The sequence below is a fragment of the Mastomys coucha genome, unplaced genomic scaffold (genome assembly GCF_008632895.1).
Source record: "Mastomys coucha isolate ucsf_1 unplaced genomic scaffold, UCSF_Mcou_1 pScaffold1, whole genome shotgun sequence".
Classification (NCBI taxonomy): domain Eukaryota; kingdom Metazoa; phylum Chordata; class Mammalia; order Rodentia; family Muridae; genus Mastomys; species Mastomys coucha.
The window spans coordinates 60,484,372-60,503,324 of record NW_022196891.1 but is presented as its reverse complement, the minus strand read 5'-3'; the positions used below and the strand labels follow the sequence as shown (position 1 = coordinate 60,503,324).

The 18,953-nt window shown below is 39.5% G+C and overlaps 1 protein-coding gene across 3 annotated transcripts in view; it reads left to right on the top strand.

Moving 5' to 3' along the window:
* Positions 1-364: 364 nt before the first annotated feature.
* Positions 365-18,953, top strand: part of Mroh9 (maestro heat like repeat family member 9) — an 89,157-nt gene continuing 70,568 nt past the window's right edge. For 2 of the 3 annotated variants that reach the window (XM_031387353.1, XM_031387336.1), the window contains exons 1-7: positions 365-481; positions 4,125-4,177; positions 4,928-4,974; positions 10,331-10,410; positions 11,059-11,194; positions 11,877-11,963; positions 15,898-16,002. In XM_031387353.1, the coding sequence (XP_031243213.1) occupies positions 4,153-4,177; positions 4,928-4,974; positions 10,331-10,410; positions 11,059-11,194; positions 11,877-11,963; positions 15,898-16,002 (480 nt within the window). In that variant the 5' untranslated portion in view covers positions 365-481; positions 4,125-4,152. Of the gene's footprint in view, positions 482-4,124; positions 4,178-4,927; positions 4,975-8,433; positions 8,748-10,330; positions 10,411-11,058; positions 11,195-11,876; positions 11,964-15,897; positions 16,003-18,953 lie in introns of those variants that run through there. The other variant, XM_031387343.1, reaches the window with a different exon arrangement.

Genomic DNA, 18,953 nt, shown 5'->3' with positions numbered 1-18,953 from the left:
CTGTTGTTTTTGTTTTTTAGCCCTTGCCAATACTTAAAATGAACTATTTTAATGTTACTTGTTTTTTTTTTAACTTTAGCTGGAAATTAATAATTAATTGGTTTGTATTTCAAGTATGATTAATTCTTATTCCATATACTTATTCATCATTCAGTTTTTCATCATAAGAAGTTTAGTGAATCTTCTATCAAAATCTACCCAACTTCTATTGAACTGTGTAAAGAATTTCCTTTTTAGGAATCAGAAAGCTCCCCTCCTCAGTAGGACTGTGCGAATCAGCAACCCTGTGCATATGTTAGTACAATGTAGCCAGGTGCCACATCCATTCTAGAATGGAATCTTTGAAACATGCGGTTGCCATGACAGGTGTCAACATTTCCAAGGAATTCTATGGTTGAAAACCATTCAGAAGGGCCTTTGCGTGACAGAGTTTCTCTTCACTATTTCATGTCATCAGAAACTACAGAAAAATTGTAAACAAGTAAGTGGTTGTTTTATTATCTCTGTATGCCACTAAAGGTCTGCTTTTCCTATTTCTTCTCTTAGTTTTTACTTACTGCTGTTCCTTTATTAAAAGAAAAAAAACAGCTATGGATGAATTAGGAAATAATTTTGCCATTGATTCGTGACGGGAAAGTCACACAATCTGCAGTCTGGATGCTGGCAATCCAGGAAATCGATGGCCCAGCCAAGACTGATATTTGAGATCCTGGGAGCCAGAGAACTGACACCATACATTCCAGCCAAATTCTAAACACCAAAGATGTTAAGCATAGGAGAATACCAGTGTCCTGGCTAAATAGCTATGCTGAAAACATATTGAAAACTCTGGGTTTGCTGTGTCCTTTCCTGTCCTCGATAGACTGGGTGATGCCCACCCACACTAGGGATAGCTGCTCTCCTGTACAGTTTACCAACTGATATGGCAGTCTCTCCCAGAGACTTCCTCACAGCACACTTAGCTCAAACTCCAGTAACAGTCAAATCAGCACAATAAATCCACCACCACAATATCTATCTTCTTTCCAGCTTCAATCACTTATTTTCTGCCTTGCAAACATGTGGGGCCATTTGTGTTAATTTCTAACTAATGTCAGCAGGTACCTGCCAGAAAAATGGCTTCTCTAAACAGCTTAAATTCTGAAATTGTATTTCTCTTCAGAAAACATTTTCCTCAATATAGCTAGATGTTAATAAGTCAGGGAACAGACAAATTTTATCAAGTAGAGAAAACCTCATACGTTTATATAGTACAAATAATAAAAGAGCTAGCTATGACAGTGCATGCCTGTGATCTCAGCCTTGGCTGGCTGGGATGGAAGGGTTCCAAGTTTAACATCAGTGTAAGCTGACAGAGACCCATTCTCAAAAACATCAGTGATCATATTAGTCATTAATTATTAAAAGTAAATTATACACACAAACAGTATAGCAAAAATTATATCATGGAGAAAAATCTAGACCTATACTAGAATTTCTTCATGTGAGAATTTTGGGAAACAAATTGTTATTGAAGCAAAGTCTTGATCTAGCACTAATTTCTTTTATTGAAACATGGAACATTTAGAAATAAGAAATGAATTTGTTTCTGTTAGACGAGATAGAAGGGAATTTAAGAGTAAATATGACATGTTTAAAATGAGACTCTATCCACACAAGAGGTCCATGGCTACTGCCCGTGAATGATTACTTTAATCTTGAGTGATAGAAACAGTGAGGATAAGATGAACAGATGTTTGGGAACAGTGGATGAATGACTCCAAGTCAGTGATGGATGCAAGCTGACAGCTCTGTGTACAGCTTTCTGCTCAAGATGGCTCTCTCCTGCAGACCAAAGCCCAGTCTTTATTTTAGATAAACTACTCCCTTAGGAATTGCATAACAATTCAATCATTTATCCCAAGTTCCCTTCTGATTACCCCACAAATAAGTATTTTATGACATTAGCCCCTTGACCCTAAAGGCAGAGCTGCCTGTCTGAAGCCGTCCAGTTCTGCTTGCTGGAGATGGAACATGGTCCCATTATTCTATTACATTATTACCAGCTTTCTGTTTTCCAACTTCTTCACTGCCTAAGCTTAGCTGTCCTGAAACTTGCTCTGTAGACAGATCTTGAACTCAGAGATCTTTATGGCTGTCTCCTGAATGCTGGAATTAAAGGTATATACCATCACACATGGACCTTACTTAGCTTTTCTTCACCTAGAACTTGCTCTGTCCTAGACTGGCCTTGAACTCAGAAATCTTCTTGCCTTTATCTCCTGAGGTTAAAGGAATGTACCACCATGCCTGGGCCTAACCTTTTCATGGCTATTATTCCTCAAGATCTGGATTAAAAGCCTGTGTCTTCCAGCCTCAAAATCTGGGTCAGAGGTGTGCCCTCCATTTCTGGATTGCAGTTCATTCCAGATTAAAAGTCCAAACTATTCCTTGTTCAATTGCAAACACAAACAATAAGCTTAACTGGGTGGGATTTTGCCCTTAGATCACCACTCCCTAAATCTCTTTATCTCCTTCCTTAATATCTTTCTAACAAAGCTGGCTCATTAGTGCAACTGCTTCTGTTCTTTCGGGTACTCATACAATTCATATTGCACCCTTACATTTTGCATAGTTGAGAAATCCTGTAAAAAACAGTTCTTACATTGATTTATATATTCCTGAACTCATGTTTTCAGAGTTCTTTCCCACAGCCTTAAAGGCTGTCCTGAAGGTCACAGCATTTCCATTATGCTGAGGAACATGAACACCTTCTCGATTTCTGGAATCATGCTGTTTCTGATTATCATGGAGTCATTAACATAGGTAGGGAGAACATTCTCTAAAGAAGGAACATAAAGTAAAATATATATTTATTATACAAACAAGCCTTATGCCTACAGCAATTGTCAGGACTGGAAAAGACCCACCCCCTACTAGCTCTGCTCCAGAACAGGAACAGTGTCACACCTTCCCTACACAGCCATGCTGGACCTGGCACCTTCCTATTAAATGAGCACATGGTCTCTCCATCTGTCTGTCTGTCTGTCTGTCTGTCTGTCTGTCTGTCTGTCTGTCTCCCTTTCTACACACACACACACACACACACACACACACACACACACACATGATGGAAAAAAGCATAATAAAAGATTTAAAGGCAACAACAAAAAGACATAGCCTAAGCGGTTGGGACATTCTGCTGCATTAATAAATGTGTATGGGTTAGATATAATAAATGGGTGTGAATTGGATAGCTATTAGAAGACATGAATCTGGTTAAATTATAACAAAATGCCTGCAACACAGTTTATAGTAGTAGCATTTACAAATGAAATCTTTCAAAAGATTGAAATTAAACAGTTTGGAAATAAAAACAGCAGTAAGGACAAGACAGAACAGAAAAGCTGAGTTGAGCTTTAAAGTATTGTATATGAATTTACTATTGTTTTCTACAAAGAATTGCATACTGAAAAAGTACAATTCACAACGGCTACAATTATGAAAAGCCTGCCTGTAATAAAAAATTAGAAGACAAGCCTCTATATTCTTGACACCAATGTTCCTGCCTCATAAAGTTAAAATAAGAACTGAGCCTCTGAACATGCTGGCTTTAGTTTTTATTACACCTCAAGGTAAAGGGATTTCAGCTATAATTAAGGGCAATGATAAGTTGTCTTTGAATTAATCTAAAGAGAGATTATCTGAGTGGGCCTGACTGAACCTCAGGAGCCCTGTAATTCCATCTCTAATCTCTTGGAAACAAGACAGTGTAATCAGCCCACAAGCAGGGTCTTTATGATGGGGAACTGTGGGCGGATTCTAGAAGGTAAGGGGTGGACTTGGCCCAAACCAACAGAGAACAAGGCAGAAGCCTCATGGGCTCAAGATGTGTTATACCAATAACCTAAGTGATCCTGAAAGAGGATGCCTAGCTTCATGTAATATACAACAATCCTGGCTCACATGACTGTGGCTGGAGAAAAGAGACCCTGAGCAGAGGGTATAAAAAGCCTATGCTTAGCTTTAGACCTACAAAAACTGAAGTGACAAAGGAAAAATGACAATAGGAAATTGAATGTGCAGTACTTGGGGACCCAAGATGAGGAATTAATTTTGTATTAATTCCCTGTATTCCCTTGTAGCATCATTAAAACTAACTCACGTGGCAGTATGGCCCAAGCATCTTCAAATACAAGTAAGACTTTACTTGGGTGTGTGTGTGTGTGAGATGGGGGGATGGAGGGAAGAGGGGGAGAAGAGAGGGGGGAGGGGGAAAGAGAGAGGAAGAGGGAGAGACAAATACAGAGACAGAGACAGACAGGGGATCTATTGTTTTCCAGTAAGACATTCACAGCACTTATATATCACTATATATTATGATAAATTTTTTGCATAAATTCCATACGAATAGAAATAACACAAATTTTCTATGATCATATGCAAAAAAATAGAAGTGGAAAACTTTAATACATATACATATTAAATTTTCTGATGATATTGGATAGATGATATTGTCACAGAAAAGTTTTTCTGTTTACATTATTATTAGTTATATTCAGGATAGTCAACAAGAATACATTGATGCCCTATCAGGAAATTTTACTACAATAAAACTGACTATGAACATTTTCTTTTTATAAAAAAAATAATGCTGAGATTTGAATCATAGGTTGGATCATAGGCTCCCAAACACCCTCTGCTTAGAATGAATGCCACTCAGTTTTGGCACATTGCTCTTGCATGAGATGACCTAGTATTTGCTATTTTCTGTTAAGTGTTGCTCTGGAATATACATAATGGATGTGTGTGTGTGTGTGTGTGTGTGTGTGTGTGGTTTTACCATCTCAGTCAGTACAACCTGAGTTTTAGAGATAATGTCTAACTAAGGTAACGAGAGAACTCTTTTCATTGTTCTTCACATATTCTTTTTCCTCTTCCTGCCTAGTGACCCGTCTCCAGACTCTACAGTCCTCTATGACTTGGTACCATGTGGTATGTGACATTCTAAAAGGGCTTTCATTAGTGCATCTGAAATCTCCTCAGGAGGAAACATTACATTCACAGTCTTATTGAGATTAAAATTAAAAGTTAACTTGTGTGGGTAAAAAAGAGCAGGGGGGCAACCTAGTGGGAACCTACTTTTTACCTTATTCTCCCCTATAGCGTTATGATCTCATTCATTTGGAAATGGCCTTCAGCACCAAGTTAAAAGGATCCACCCCAGTCCTACAGATTCTCCACCTCTGCTACAACCTGGTGGTGCCACACATCTCAGAACTCTGATACCGTTAACATAGAAATCACTAAACTGCAGCCCCTCTCCCTCAGTTCCACGTCAGACAACATCACTTCTCTGTTCAGAAGCCATCCTGCTTCGCATCTCTCTTTTTCTACTTCTATGATTTCCGCCCCCAGGCTTTTCTTGGCCTTCACTACTAGAGGTCAGAGAAGTGATTTTGTTTTTCTTTTCTGCTTTTCAAAGTGTGTAAAATACCTATTGTTTTCAGTGGTTATTCAACCATCAGTTACAAAAAGACATGGATTGAAAGATTGAACTTTTAACAAATTCTATCCCCATTTTACTATCAAGATTTAATTTAAGTCAACATTGGTACAAAAAAATAGCACCACAATAAAGTGTGTAAGCTTTCAAGAGTGGGTCAGAATAGTTATTAAAACATTTCCAGATAGTTTTACTGTGGTCCTAGGAATAAAAAAATACTGAACATTAAAATTAAAACATAGATTGATGGACAAGTAGAATTTTTCCAGCCTGGACATGAGATCATTTGCCAACATCTGTAACTCAAAGGGGAAGAAAGAAAAAAGAAAAGAGTTAGTATTTTATTCACTTACTTATCCATTCATTTATTCAAAAGTATCTTTTAGAGTATCTCTGATATGTCCAATATCATGCTGTAGTTTTGAGATGCAAAACAACGAAATTCAAAAACTAGCTTCAAATTTCCTGTAGTCCAATGGAGAAGTGAATTAAGTTAGAGCTAAGAAATGTCCATAACTCATAAGGAAGGTACAGAAGGTGGGATAAGACAGGCACATGCTTGAAGGCACCTTCAAATTTACCTGTGGTTAGAGAAGACTTACATAGACTTTGTAAGATGGGTGAAACATCCATTTGAAAGAGAAGTTCATCCCAGGAAGAAGGTAGTGCACAGGTGTGAAAGAAAATAAAGCAAGAAAGAAAGCCATGCAATTATGTATTTTAGGCACAGTTTCCTAGGACACAAAATCTGAATTGGATTTTTACACCTAGCAGGTTTTTTTTTGAACTTTCCAGTTAAACTCCTGAGGATTAGGGTTGGATATGACTGGAGTATCAGGATTGGTAGCTGGGAGAGATGAAATGCTATGAGTTGGAAAACTATTCTCAGCCACTGATGTGGGATTGGGGCATGTTTCGAACCAAGATGGCTCTTCAGAACTCAGTTTCTTTGAGACAAACAGATAGATGAGCCTTTTGCTCTACACCAACCAGTCATTTGCAGCTAATGACTTGAGCTAAGGACTAGTTGAAGGTTGTCCTTAGAGGGGTACATGTTCCCATGAGAGGAAGCTCTCTGCCTAATGAAAATTTCAGACTAGTAGAGAGCTCTCAGCTGCCAATCCTACCAGCAACCAAGAGAATGTGTTTTAACTCTGAGGCAAAGAGGGTTGATCAACAAGGGCTTCACAGCCTCCACCCAGGACAATAGATGCATGTGCAATGAACACTCACGGTTGGAAGTGGAACCAGTTGTGACTAAAGTAGCTTGCCTAAACAAGCAATTGCCAGTGTTCCTTGGAGATGTGCTAACAAGTTACAAATGTTGACTCACTGAATCAAGGGACTTATATTGACTTAAAAGAATATGAGAGATTTCAGGAGCAGGAGAGACAGCTCACTTGTTAAAAACACTTGCTGCATTTGCAAGAGATTGGGTTCAGTTCCCAGCACCCACATTGGATGACTCTTAGCTGCCTGTAACTCTAGTTTCTGGAAATCTAATGTTCTCTTATGCTCTCTGTACACCTGTACACATGTGGTACATATACAGGTACACACACACACATATACAAACAGACACACAAATACACACACAGACATTTAAAAAAAAATTTTAAAAAGAACGATAACTCTAAAAAAGGAAAAACCAGAAAAGAAACTCATTAGAAGTCATAGCAAACATCTGACTGGAAGTTATCAATAAAAACAGATGGTGAAAACCAACTCCAATCTGTAGCTGGATCTTGAAAGTGACATGCCTCTAAGGGAATGGGTTCTTAGTTAGCAGGGCTTTGTGGCCACCACCTGACCTACAGGGGCAGAAGTGATGACCAATGGGAGAGAGATAAGACATAAGGCATCTTGTCATGAACGGAGAAAGGAAGGAAGAAAGAAAGAAGGAAAGAAAGAAAGAAAGAAAGAAAGAAAGAAAGAAAGAAAGAAAAGGAAGAAAGAAAGAAAGAGAGAAAAGAAAGAAAGAAAAAGAAAGGAAAGAAAGAAAGGAAGGAAGGAAGGAAGGAAGGAAGAAAGAAAGAAAGAAAGAAAGAAAGAAAGAAAGAAAAGAAAGAGGGAAGGAAGGGCTGGTGGTGGAAGGAAGAAAAACTCAGTTCTAGAGCTATAATCAGAGGGAGAGAGAGAGAGAGAGAGAGAGAGAGAGAGAGAGAGGAGAGAGAGAGAGAGAGGAAGTGAGAGAGAGGGGAGAGGGGGACAGGGGAGGACAGGGGAGAGAGAGAGCAAGAGGGGGAGAGGAAGAGGGAGTGGGAGGGGGGACAGGGAGAGGGAGATAACTACAGACAGAGACAGAGAGAAACAGCAAACTTCCCTGTTCAAATGACAACTCCAGCTAATATTTAACACTCATGGCATATTACTGAGCATCTCCAAGTGCTTAAAACAAATAATAATCATTCCAGTCACCATATCTACCCTCTAGGGGAAGTGCTCCTGCTATTCTCACTTTGAAAAGAAGCAAATGTTGGCAGGAGGTGAGTTGCCTGTGGTGACATAATTATCTAAGTGACAGAGCCAGTGTGCAAACTCCAAGTCTGGTAGTAAAGTTGGTAGCCTAGCACCATGGCTGTTGGCACTGAAAACAAACACTTGCCTGCCCTGGGGACTGAAGAAAGTTATTGAATGAATAAATTATGATGTTAAAATGTTTAAATAAAAAGGACTCAGAATTAACAATAATGATGACATTGGGTTTTTATATATAAAGTTTTTCATGCAATATATACTTGTTTTCCCCTCCCCTAGCTCTCATGATCCTCCCCCACCTCCCTACCCCTACCTGCCTAACTTCATGTTCTCATTTTCTATCTCTCTCTCTCTGTTTCTTTCTCCTTTTTTTTAAAAAAAAAAAAACCCACAAAGATGAATATCAAAGCAAAGAACCAAGAAGACAAAAATACACTGAAATGAAAAGTAAAGCACCCTACAGAGATGCTGGAGTTTGTTTTCTATTGACCAGCTACTGCTGAGCACGAGGTCCGCTCTAGAGTGTAGTTGATATACCTAAGGATGCTCCATTGAAGAAAACTGATTCTCCCCTTGCCAGTAGTTATCAGCTACACATGACGCCTTGGTTAGGGGTGAGACCCTGTGTCCACATCCTCCTCTCACTACTGGGACCCCATCTAGCTTGAACCCGTGCAGGTCTTGTGTCTGCTACTCTGTGATTCCATATGCACGTCCATCCGATTTTGTCTGGAAGCCATTGTTTCCTGGGAGTTATCCATGATACTGTTAATCACCAAAAGTGGTAGGTAAATTTTTGAAATTGAAACACTCAGTAGGGAGACAGCCATCCAGTAGGGAAGCGTGTTGTACTTTAGACTCACCCTGGAAGACTTTTAAAAACACTGGTGATCGCACTTGGGTAGCTTAACAGTTAAAATCTACCTTTTTAGCCTCTTATTGCACTACAGAACATTGTGAATAGTACTGACTGGCTCCCAAGGGCACAAGGCCAATTGGAACCCGATTTATGAGAAAAGCTATGGACTCTTCTCGTAAAGGAATTGCTCAGAGACCGACTGTTAGGCTAGTCAATGCTAAAGGGACAGGAGCCAATGAATGTTTGGCCCAATGGAAAACAGCTTCATATTATAGTGAGGGTTGTCTACAGTGTAGATAGGATGTTCATCCAGAAGTTTGTGGTATATTAACAATACGCATCACCAAGAATCACTCTTTAAAGGTTAAATAAAAGTCATACTTGGTAAGAGAAAGAAAATGTATTTTAGAGAAAGGATAATGGCTTCTCTGTGTCATCCAGTCTGAGTGATCTCTAGAGAGGAGGGGCTAGAGAGTATTCCATGTGCCGTGCCTGAGGCAGACTGCTAGGCCTGGAAGGTGATGTCACTTTCTTAGTTAGTACCCTAATTATTAGGAAGTTTCTCTAATTCTAATAAAGAAACTTTTTGTTCTAATTAAAATTTGACTTATTTTCCGGTTTGGTTTTTATATTTTAATGCCACAACCAAAATTTCAATGTCAGGGCCAATTTTGGAGGACCTTTTTCCTGACTTTTCCCCCTACAAGTTTTTCACTTTTCATATTACATCTAAGTCTTTTTTTTCGTGGATTATGATTTAATTTTTGTATATGGCACAAGACAAGGATCCAACATCATATATCACTTGTTGAGGACTCCATTCTTCAGCTGTTATATGTTCTTGGTACCATACCAGGGTTCCATCTCTGGGTAAAGTTATTCCTGAAACCTCCCTTGCACTTCACTGACATTTGGGTTTGTTTTCAGTCCTCCCTCTCACCGCATTCCAGTGTGTGATGCTCCACTCATCTTTCTCTGCGTTGATTTGGCTGCTTGGGGACTAGTTTTCCATTTTGGGCAGGGGAGCATTACCTATTCCTATCTAGAACTCTTTAATTGCCGCAATTAGGGACTACATGGCTCTGTCCAATAGCTGTGCATTAAATGGCACTTGATCCTTATTCTCTAGTGTGAATTTAGGTGTTCTGTGATAAGACTTGACTTCAACTGCCCTGCTGACATTTCCCTAGGTTGAAATTGCCCTCGTCCACACCTATAGATTGCACTCAGCTTTTTAGTGGTATATAGACACACACCTGGTAAGGACATCTGGACAGCTTTAGTCTGAAATGCTTCAAAAGCATAATAGCTGGCTGGAAAGTCATGGACACTGTGGGTGAACCATGGAACTTCTAGTTTTAATACTATGAGCTCTGCCACTACAACCCAATTTTCTTTTTTTAATTCTTCCTTTATTCTCTGTTTTGGGAGATTGTCACATGGTGTTGTGAATATCACTGAACTGTAATTGTTGATTCCTTTGGGTTTTGTTTTTCTGTGGTTCTTAGGAGTTTAAAGCTGAAGTCCTATTGGATACATACTCAGGCCTTTTAAGTGAACAGTCCATGATCTTGGCCATGAACTCCAGGTATGTAAGCTCTAATGTTCCCTGGTTCACTATCTAAATAATCTTGCAAATGTGATAGGTTTCGAACATAATGGCAAGGGGTTAATTATTCTCAATTCCTTCAGCTTGTTTCAGCAAGCACAGTTTCTCTCTTAGGGTCTCTATTAGAGTTTCTGGGTTGCAAGGATAATCAGATAATTTTTGGCCAATGATGGTCAGGGTTTTTTTTGTCATCAAGTTGAAGATGCTTATTAATACCAGAAATATTGACATGTGTAAACATAGTATCATTGGCTAGAGAAATGTGGTAAGAATACTGCCCAATTACCTGAGGCATTCTGTGAATTTGTAGATTTGCCTGGACATGTACTCAGTCTATAACTGTATTTCTAGGGAAACATATTCTGACTTCTAAACAGTATTCAGTCTATAACTGTATTTCTAGGGAAACATATTCTGATTTCTAAACAACAGCTTACCATATTTTCAAAGAACTTCATTCTTTTGTACTTAAAGCATTGTTGTTAAGAGATTATTGAAACTTGTGTACCACATAAAGTCCCAAACTGCACCTCATGCTTAGCATTTTCATTTTAAGAAAACTCCAATCAGATTAGGTTGAATTTGAAATCTCATTGACTTGGATATTCTATTCCTTTTTCTTGTCAGTTTTGTAGATCCTCTGATTCAGTTTGAATCACAATTGAGGATAATAGAGCTATCTTTCAAAAGGGTGTTTTCCATGCCAAGTCTTAGCACAGTGAAAGCAATGGGGGAGACCTCTGAGGACACTGAGGACCTGGAGGTAGGCTCCTTTTTCCTTTACTAATGACAAGATCTTGGCATACACTGCAGCAACCAACATGGTGCACCTCTGTGCTTAGAATTTGTCTATATCTTCATTGTTCTAACATGTAATAGTTCCTCTCACTTATCTATGTCTCTGAAATCTTCATGACTATAGCCACTGGATGTAACAGATAGCACAAGGCTTATAGAAACAAATGAGTGAAGATAGTTTGAGTCAATTGGTTTAGCAAGAGAAAGGAGCTTATTGGGAACTACTGAAAACAAGGAGGGGCAGACAGAAAAATGAAGGTAAGGAGCATCCTCAGATCAGCAACATTTGTGGTTTCTGCCTTGTCTACATTACTACATCATGCATGTGAGCCATAAACTGGAGCTGCAGCTGGTACAAGATGCTAATGAGTGATGAAAAATGCTAGTGAGCCGTAGAAGATGCTAGTGAGTGATAGAAAGTGCTAATTAGTGAGGTCTTAGCAGCAGAGCCGCCTGACCCTCACCTTTCTCACACTCAGTTTACAGGAAGAAACTAGGACACTTAAATGCAATGATATATAGATATACATACATACATACAGATAGATAGATAGATAGATGGATAGATAGATAGATAGATGAATATATACATTTGATAAAATTTTATTTAAGTCTGGATGATTAAACATTTCTGTCTTGTATTTCAGAATTTATACCAAAACATTTTCAACGTATTTGAAGACACTCTTTTTATTTTAGTATCAAAAGACTTCTACAAGATACAAATCTTAAAGGTAAAAGCAAAGCAAATGGTTTCATTACAAAATATAAATAGTTTAAAGCATTCTGCTTATTCCCGGTTGGCCATTTAGCTCTTCATTTAGTACTGGAATGTTGGAATTCTTTTCTAGCTTTCCAATGATGTGAAATTACAGAGTTAACCATTTCCTTTATTTAAGTTGTTAAAAGAATAAGTTTTATGAGATAGTATTGATAGCCAATAGGCATCCATTGAGAAGTCAAGTCTACAGAAATTATGAGGGGGTGCAGTAAAGAACAGTATTGGTGTAAGCTTCCTTCCAGTCTATATGATGACAGCAACTCTGCGATGATGCCTGTTCGTGTTGTGCTGACAACTGCTGAAGCTAAGGACCCTGTCCTAGCTTGATTTCTGTTATGTTATGGTTACACCTTAACCAAAAGCATCTCAGGAGAGAAAGGGGTTTACTTGGCCTATAACCGAAGGTTATAATCCATAACTGTAAGGTAGTCCTGCTGGCAGGAACTCAGACAGATGGTCACACCATATTTGCGGACAAGAGAAAAGAGAAACAAATGTACTCTGGTGTCTGGCTTGCTAGGATGCTTGTGCTCAGCTAGCTCTCTTCGTTTACATAGTTAAGGACCAGTTACTCAGGGAATGATGCTATCACAATGGGTTAGATCTTCCTATATCACTCATCAATCAGATCAGTTCCTTGTACATAGAGCTAGAGGCTTAGGAAATTTCTCAGTTGGGTCCCTTTTCTGGGTGATTTAAGGTTCTGCCACGTTGACATTTAACAGGAGCCAGCGCACATGTCCATGTACAGGTTATCTTCATGCATACCACTTCCTATGTTTTACTACATCCATCAACATGAGAGTCATATATTAGACTCTCAGTTCTCTGACACAATAGTGTTGGGGACTTTAAGAGTTGGATGGACGATGAGAAGTACCCCCTCAGCAATTAATACCATTATCATGAGACTAAGTTCTGGATAAAAATGGGGACTTGCCTGCTTCCTTCTCTTTCTCCTTTACACTCTTTCCCCTTCTGATTTCCACATGGGATGTGTGGTAAGAAGGGCTCCTTGACCCTGAACTACCCCATAGCCCCAAGGATTAGAATATCTTAAGAATACTTTATTTTTAAATCATCTAGTCTCAGATATTCTGCAATAACTTGAAATGAACTTTGATCCTTCTTAGAAGAGGGAACAAAATACCCATGGAAGGAGTTGCAGAGACAAAGTATGGAGCAGAGACTGAAGGAAGGACAATCCAGAGACTGCTCCACCTGGGAATCCTTCCCATATTCAATCATCAAATCTATACACTATTGTGGATGCCAGCAAGTGCTGGCTGACAGGAGCCTGATATAGCTGTCTCCTGAGAGGCTCTGACAGTACCCAACTAATACAGAGAAGTAGAGGCTCACAGCCATCCATTGGACTGAGCACAGGGTCCCCAATGAAGGAGCTAGAGAAAGGATCCAAGGAGATGAAGGAGTTTGCAGCCCCATAGGAGGAACAATATGAACTAATTAGTACCCTCAGAGCTCCCATGGACTAAACCACCAACCAAATACACAAGGTGGGACTGATGGTTCCAGCTCCATATGTAGCAGAGGATGGCCTAGGCGGTCATCAATGGGAGGAGAGGCCCTTGTTCCTGTGAAGGCTTTATGCCCTAGTGTAGGAGAATGCTAGGGCCCGGAAGTGGGAGAGGGTGGGTTGTTGAGCAGGGGGAAGGAACAGTTTTTTTTTTGTTTGTTTGTTTGTTTTTTTTTTTTTATTCTGGAGGGGAAACCGGGAAAGGAGATATCATTTGAAATGTAAATAAAGAAAATATCTAATAAAACAAAAACAAACTCCAAAAAAAAAGTAAAAAGAAAATTGGTACCAAAAAATTGGACTGTTTTTATAACAGCACATAAATATATGAAATCAGTTTGGAAAGTAGGTAATGAAGATGAAAGAGTCTGGAGACATTGGCTATGAACAGAAGTTTAATAGCCATTGTAAGAGCCAGAAGGTGAGCTAGAGTAGAAGCCTAAAGCTAAGTCTTCTTTTTTTTTTTTATTTTTTATTTTTTATTTTTAGCAAACTAATTTATTTCTCAGAGTCTAAAACCTTCTGTGAGCAGCTTTCCCTTTGTGGATGGAGATCCAGCTGCTTAGGCCTCAAACTCGAACTCAAAGTACTGTGGGTCAAAGTAGTGGATGCGGACATAACCATCTTCACCGCCGGTCCGAAGTGGCCCTTGACTCTGCCAAACTCTTCCTCAAAAGCCAAATGGAAGAACCTGGCTTCAAACTTGCCAATCCTGGTGGAGGTTGTGGTTACGTCCATGGCTTCTTGACCTCCTCCCAGCACCACATGGTCATAGTTGGGAGAGAGAGCACGCAGATCAAGTATAACCGCGAAGGAGACCTCCTCTTCACTGTGGCCAAAGACCCTATTGTCAACGTGTGGTACTCTGTCAATGGCGAGCGGCTAGGCACCTACATGGGCCACACTGGAGCTGTGTGGTGTGTGGATGCTGACTGGGACACCAAGCATGTCCTTACTGGCTCAGCTGACAACAGCTGTCGTCTCTGGGACTGTGAAACAGGGAAGCAGCTGGCTCTACTCAAGACCAACTCGGCCGTCCGGACCTGTGGCTTTGACTTCGGGGGCAACATCATCATGTTTTCCACAGACAGTGTTATGTGAGCTGCTTTGATCTGCGGGATCCAAGCCAGATCGACAGCAATGAGCTCTACATGAAGATCCCCTGTAATGATTCAAAGCTAAGTCTTCTTATGAACTACTTTCATGAACCCAGTCAGGACACTGGTAGAAAGATGTAAACAAAGGCCACATGGATAGTCTCAGAAAAGAAGAACAAGGTGCTGGAGTCTAACATAAAGGATAATCTCATTACACATCTGAGAAATGTGCCTGTGGTTTAGAACATCAGGAAAGGCAGAACTTGGATGTAAGATTCTCTTCTGGAAGGAGAAGTTAAGATGTCAATAACTCTATCTTGTCTGTTTCCATTTTGGAACTAGGTTATCCAGAAGAAGTTTCTAAGTTGCAAAGTCTCCATTTCCCTACACTGCTTCTTTTGGTCAGTTATAGTAAAATGAGAGAAGGGAAAAAAGTTTAAATAGTAAACTTTTAATTACAAGTGTTGTACAATGCAAATATATGGATAACTCTCACACTGGACATGTACAATATAGCAAAGTGTGCTTGAGATGGAATGCTAGTGAACTGGAGATCAATCTGTGCATACTCAGACCGATCTGCATAGAAGACAGCCAGGTTCTGTCCATCAAGTGGACAATGGGAGAAGGGTCCTGAAGTCACTTCAGAGATTTCTGAGGCAAGCTAGGTCGTCTGAGGCATGGCTTCTGGAGAGGTTCTGAAAGGACCACAGCGTTGGCTGATCTGCAGCCTTTGGACACCACACTCTGCTTGTAAATCCCAACAAACCATACCTTGGCTCTCCTGGCTATGACTCAAGCAGATCCAAGTGTCATTCCTCTGACAACTTGGAAGGTACAGCCATAAGTCTTAGCAGTGTCCTCTACAGTGATGGCAGTTCTGTAGGTACACGGACTTCATGGTGATGTCTCCAGAGTATATAAATCAAGAGGCAGAATAATTCTTTCAATTTCAGTTCTCTCTTAAAGGTGAAATACAAATTCCAAAATATTCAATAATACTCAGAAATTTTGATTATAGTGAATAGCAGTAACTGTTGAATAAATTTAATAAAACATAAATATATGTGTAAAAGTGGAAGTTGTGCAATCATTGGAAGGTTGGGGTTTGTTATAATTTTAGATAAAATGAGATCAAGTACGGATTAATCAGTAGACAATATTGCCTGTCCTGGTAAAGTTGAAACTACATAGAAGAGTCTTTCAGAAGTGAAAATATTGCCGTTCTAAAACAACTGTTATGTTTCTAACAGGAAATGACCAGTTGGATGAATGAGAACAGTCTGTACCAGCAAGAACGAGCGATGAGGGTTATCACTAGGGTGTTAACCTTTGCATCCAAGAGAGTCAAGAAATATGTAAGTCCATGACTTCAGTAATGCTGCCAACTCCAGACTGTATTTCTAGAGAACTGCTTGCCGTGTCTTAGGTCTTGAGGTCACTAATGCTGGCTTAATACTAATAATGGACAGGGAGGCAGGATTTTACGGAGAGTCAACAGCCTCCATGACAGTGAATCAATGAAAGCAGTGCTCTTTTCAGTGATGGACTAAACTGTATTCTATTTTACACACATATAATGGGCATGTCAAAACACAGATTTTTACTGACTATCTAGACTCTTCTCTGCTGACCCAGTGTTATTTTGTAATATCACAGATATTTCATTCTTACTTTATTTCTTGTCTCTTAAAATATTTTTTTTGTTTTAAATGCATAATAACTAATTGTGGGGGTTCTCAGCAAATGCTATGGCTTACAGAATAACAATCCTCATGGGGCAAGAAGGAAATCTGGTTCAACACAACTTAGTAGCCAGGATTGGTTCAAATTTCTAGAGTCTGACCCTGGGCAGTTTAATGTAAGCATATTTAAGCACAGCATAATTTGGGAAAGAGTTTTCCTGTGTAATACATAGGACTATCTAGATAATCTCTACCTGATTGTCTGACATGCACAGGAGGCATAAATACATCGAAACTCTTCTCAAAGTATGTATCACTTCCTCCAGTATGATAGATTCTAGAAATGAGCTACATGTATCATGTAAGGGCCTGGGGAAAATCTGTATGGTCTGATCATACAGAGTGTAGAGGCCATCCATGCTATTAGCCATCTCTGGTCCTGATTTGGGGAGCTTGTGGCAGCCCCTGGCCAATACAGATAACACAATGGTCACCTACTCTATTATGTATCTCCCTCTGGTTGTACTAGTGGGAGCCTGAGGGAGCCTCTAGCCATCAAAATAACACAAAAGTCACCTAGACCACTAGCCACTTCACTCTGTCCCTGTCAGTGGGATATGCTTCCTGTTAAGCTACATGTTCATCACCCCATTTCTCTTTACTAAAATTGCATTCTGTTTGCCTAGGGTTCCTCCCTGGGCTTTTAAAACACTGTGTCCCATTGATGTCTCGACACATGTAGCTTTGTTTTACACTCTGAAAAGAGACTGATATCTCGTGGTTTCGTTATGTTATGATCACCATTTCTGCTTTCCAGTTGATTTTAAATTTTCTGCCTCATGTAACACAAAGTGATCAGGACATGCTTAGAGGAGTAACTATTAGGAGAAAGGCACGGATAGCTAAGGTCCATAAACACATGGTCTGTATTCTTAGAGTGTCCATTTTTCGACAGCCTCATAAATACTAGGATATCACTACACTGATTGTTACATTTCTTATGGAACGTGAAGAGCTGTCCTAATTGTCAGGCTTTGCAGAAGCTTTCTGCTTTGAATATATCATTGCTCTCTTTCTCAGGAACCCACACTTTGAACATTTCCCTTCCGTGGATGCTTACAGCAAGAGTTGCTTCTCCAAATTAATCCTCTAAGTAACTTTCAAATGTGCCCCACTAATCATTTATTTAATTACTTAAATGAGGCTTACAATTAAGAATAGTTCATCGCTAACATATTTTCTCTGCAGCTCCTAAGATATGCCATCCACCCAGCAATTATTTGATGCCCACCATTTCTCTGCTCCCTGTCTAATCACACACTTCTCTCTGAATATGTTGGTATAGTACACTAAGTCACACCCAGGGAGCAGGTCAGGCATTTGGAGTTTTGTCTTACATGACCAATTCCTTCTCTCTTTCTCTGACTGCAGCCTAAGGCATGCTCCTTTGTTCACAGGACACACTTCAGGTGTGAAAACATAATCTCATACATGCAGGTGTGAACCGAGAGTCATACATTGTTAGTTTCAACACATGAGGAAAATCCACATAGTTCTATTTATCGTTGAATAGTACCTAGCACTTCGGTGGTTTGCAGTGATTGCTCGGGCCACCAGGTGGCAGCCCATCAGCACTTTTCAGAGCATCGCTAGTATCCAGCTGCTTATCTTGATCATGAGGACATAAACTTCATTAAGTCAGCTTTGTTTTAAAAATAATGTCATAGAAAAATGATTAAGTCAGTGAAAAAATATAAATCATATCATATGTACTACATATGTAACTACATAATCCAAACTAAAAAATTTAAATTAAGTTAAAACCTGGGCTTCCTTACAGGTTTGCTATGTCTGTCTCAGAATCTAGACAAAGAATATTTGTTCTATCCTCTGGTTAAGTTATTAAGAAACTTACAAGTTCTGTGTTGCAGTGCTGTCCAGACACTAGACAGACACTTTATTTTATAAAACACCCTTGCCTAGGTCATACCAAGCTTCAGAGGTTCTTGGCCTATTAAAGAACCTTGACTACCATTTATCTCTTACTAAAATACTTTTTGAAATGGTGATTACCCTCACATGATGTAGAGAATATTCTATACTCCACGGATACCTGCTCATTCAATTAAATGGAGCAGATTTCTGCACGCAGAAACATGTCATCCTAGATCAGCTAGGACTGTCACATTGTGCCAGTGATAGAAAGATTGCTCCTGTCTTTGTTCCTTGAAAGATGAATGCATTGCTACCAGCCTCTTAAAAGGACAAAAACAAAAGAACAAAAGATAAGACTCCACTGTGCAAAATGGCCAATGAGTAGAACAAGTCTCCACGGAGTTCAAGTGGAGCAGAGACTGCTCTGGCAATGACCCATCAGTGAAAAGTCAAAGGAAGAATTTGGGCTAATTGTTATTTGTTATTTGTGTGTATTTGTTATTTATTGATATCTAACACATTATCCTATTCTGGGTGTTGTCCATAAACTATATAACAAGTTTAATATTAGCAGTTTTAGACAACAGATATATTTATCCAGCAGTTTCTGTTGTCAAGGGTCCAAGTATAATAACTAGATGCATGTAGTTGGTAGTAGGGGTTAGGGTTAGGGGTTAGGGGTTAGGGGT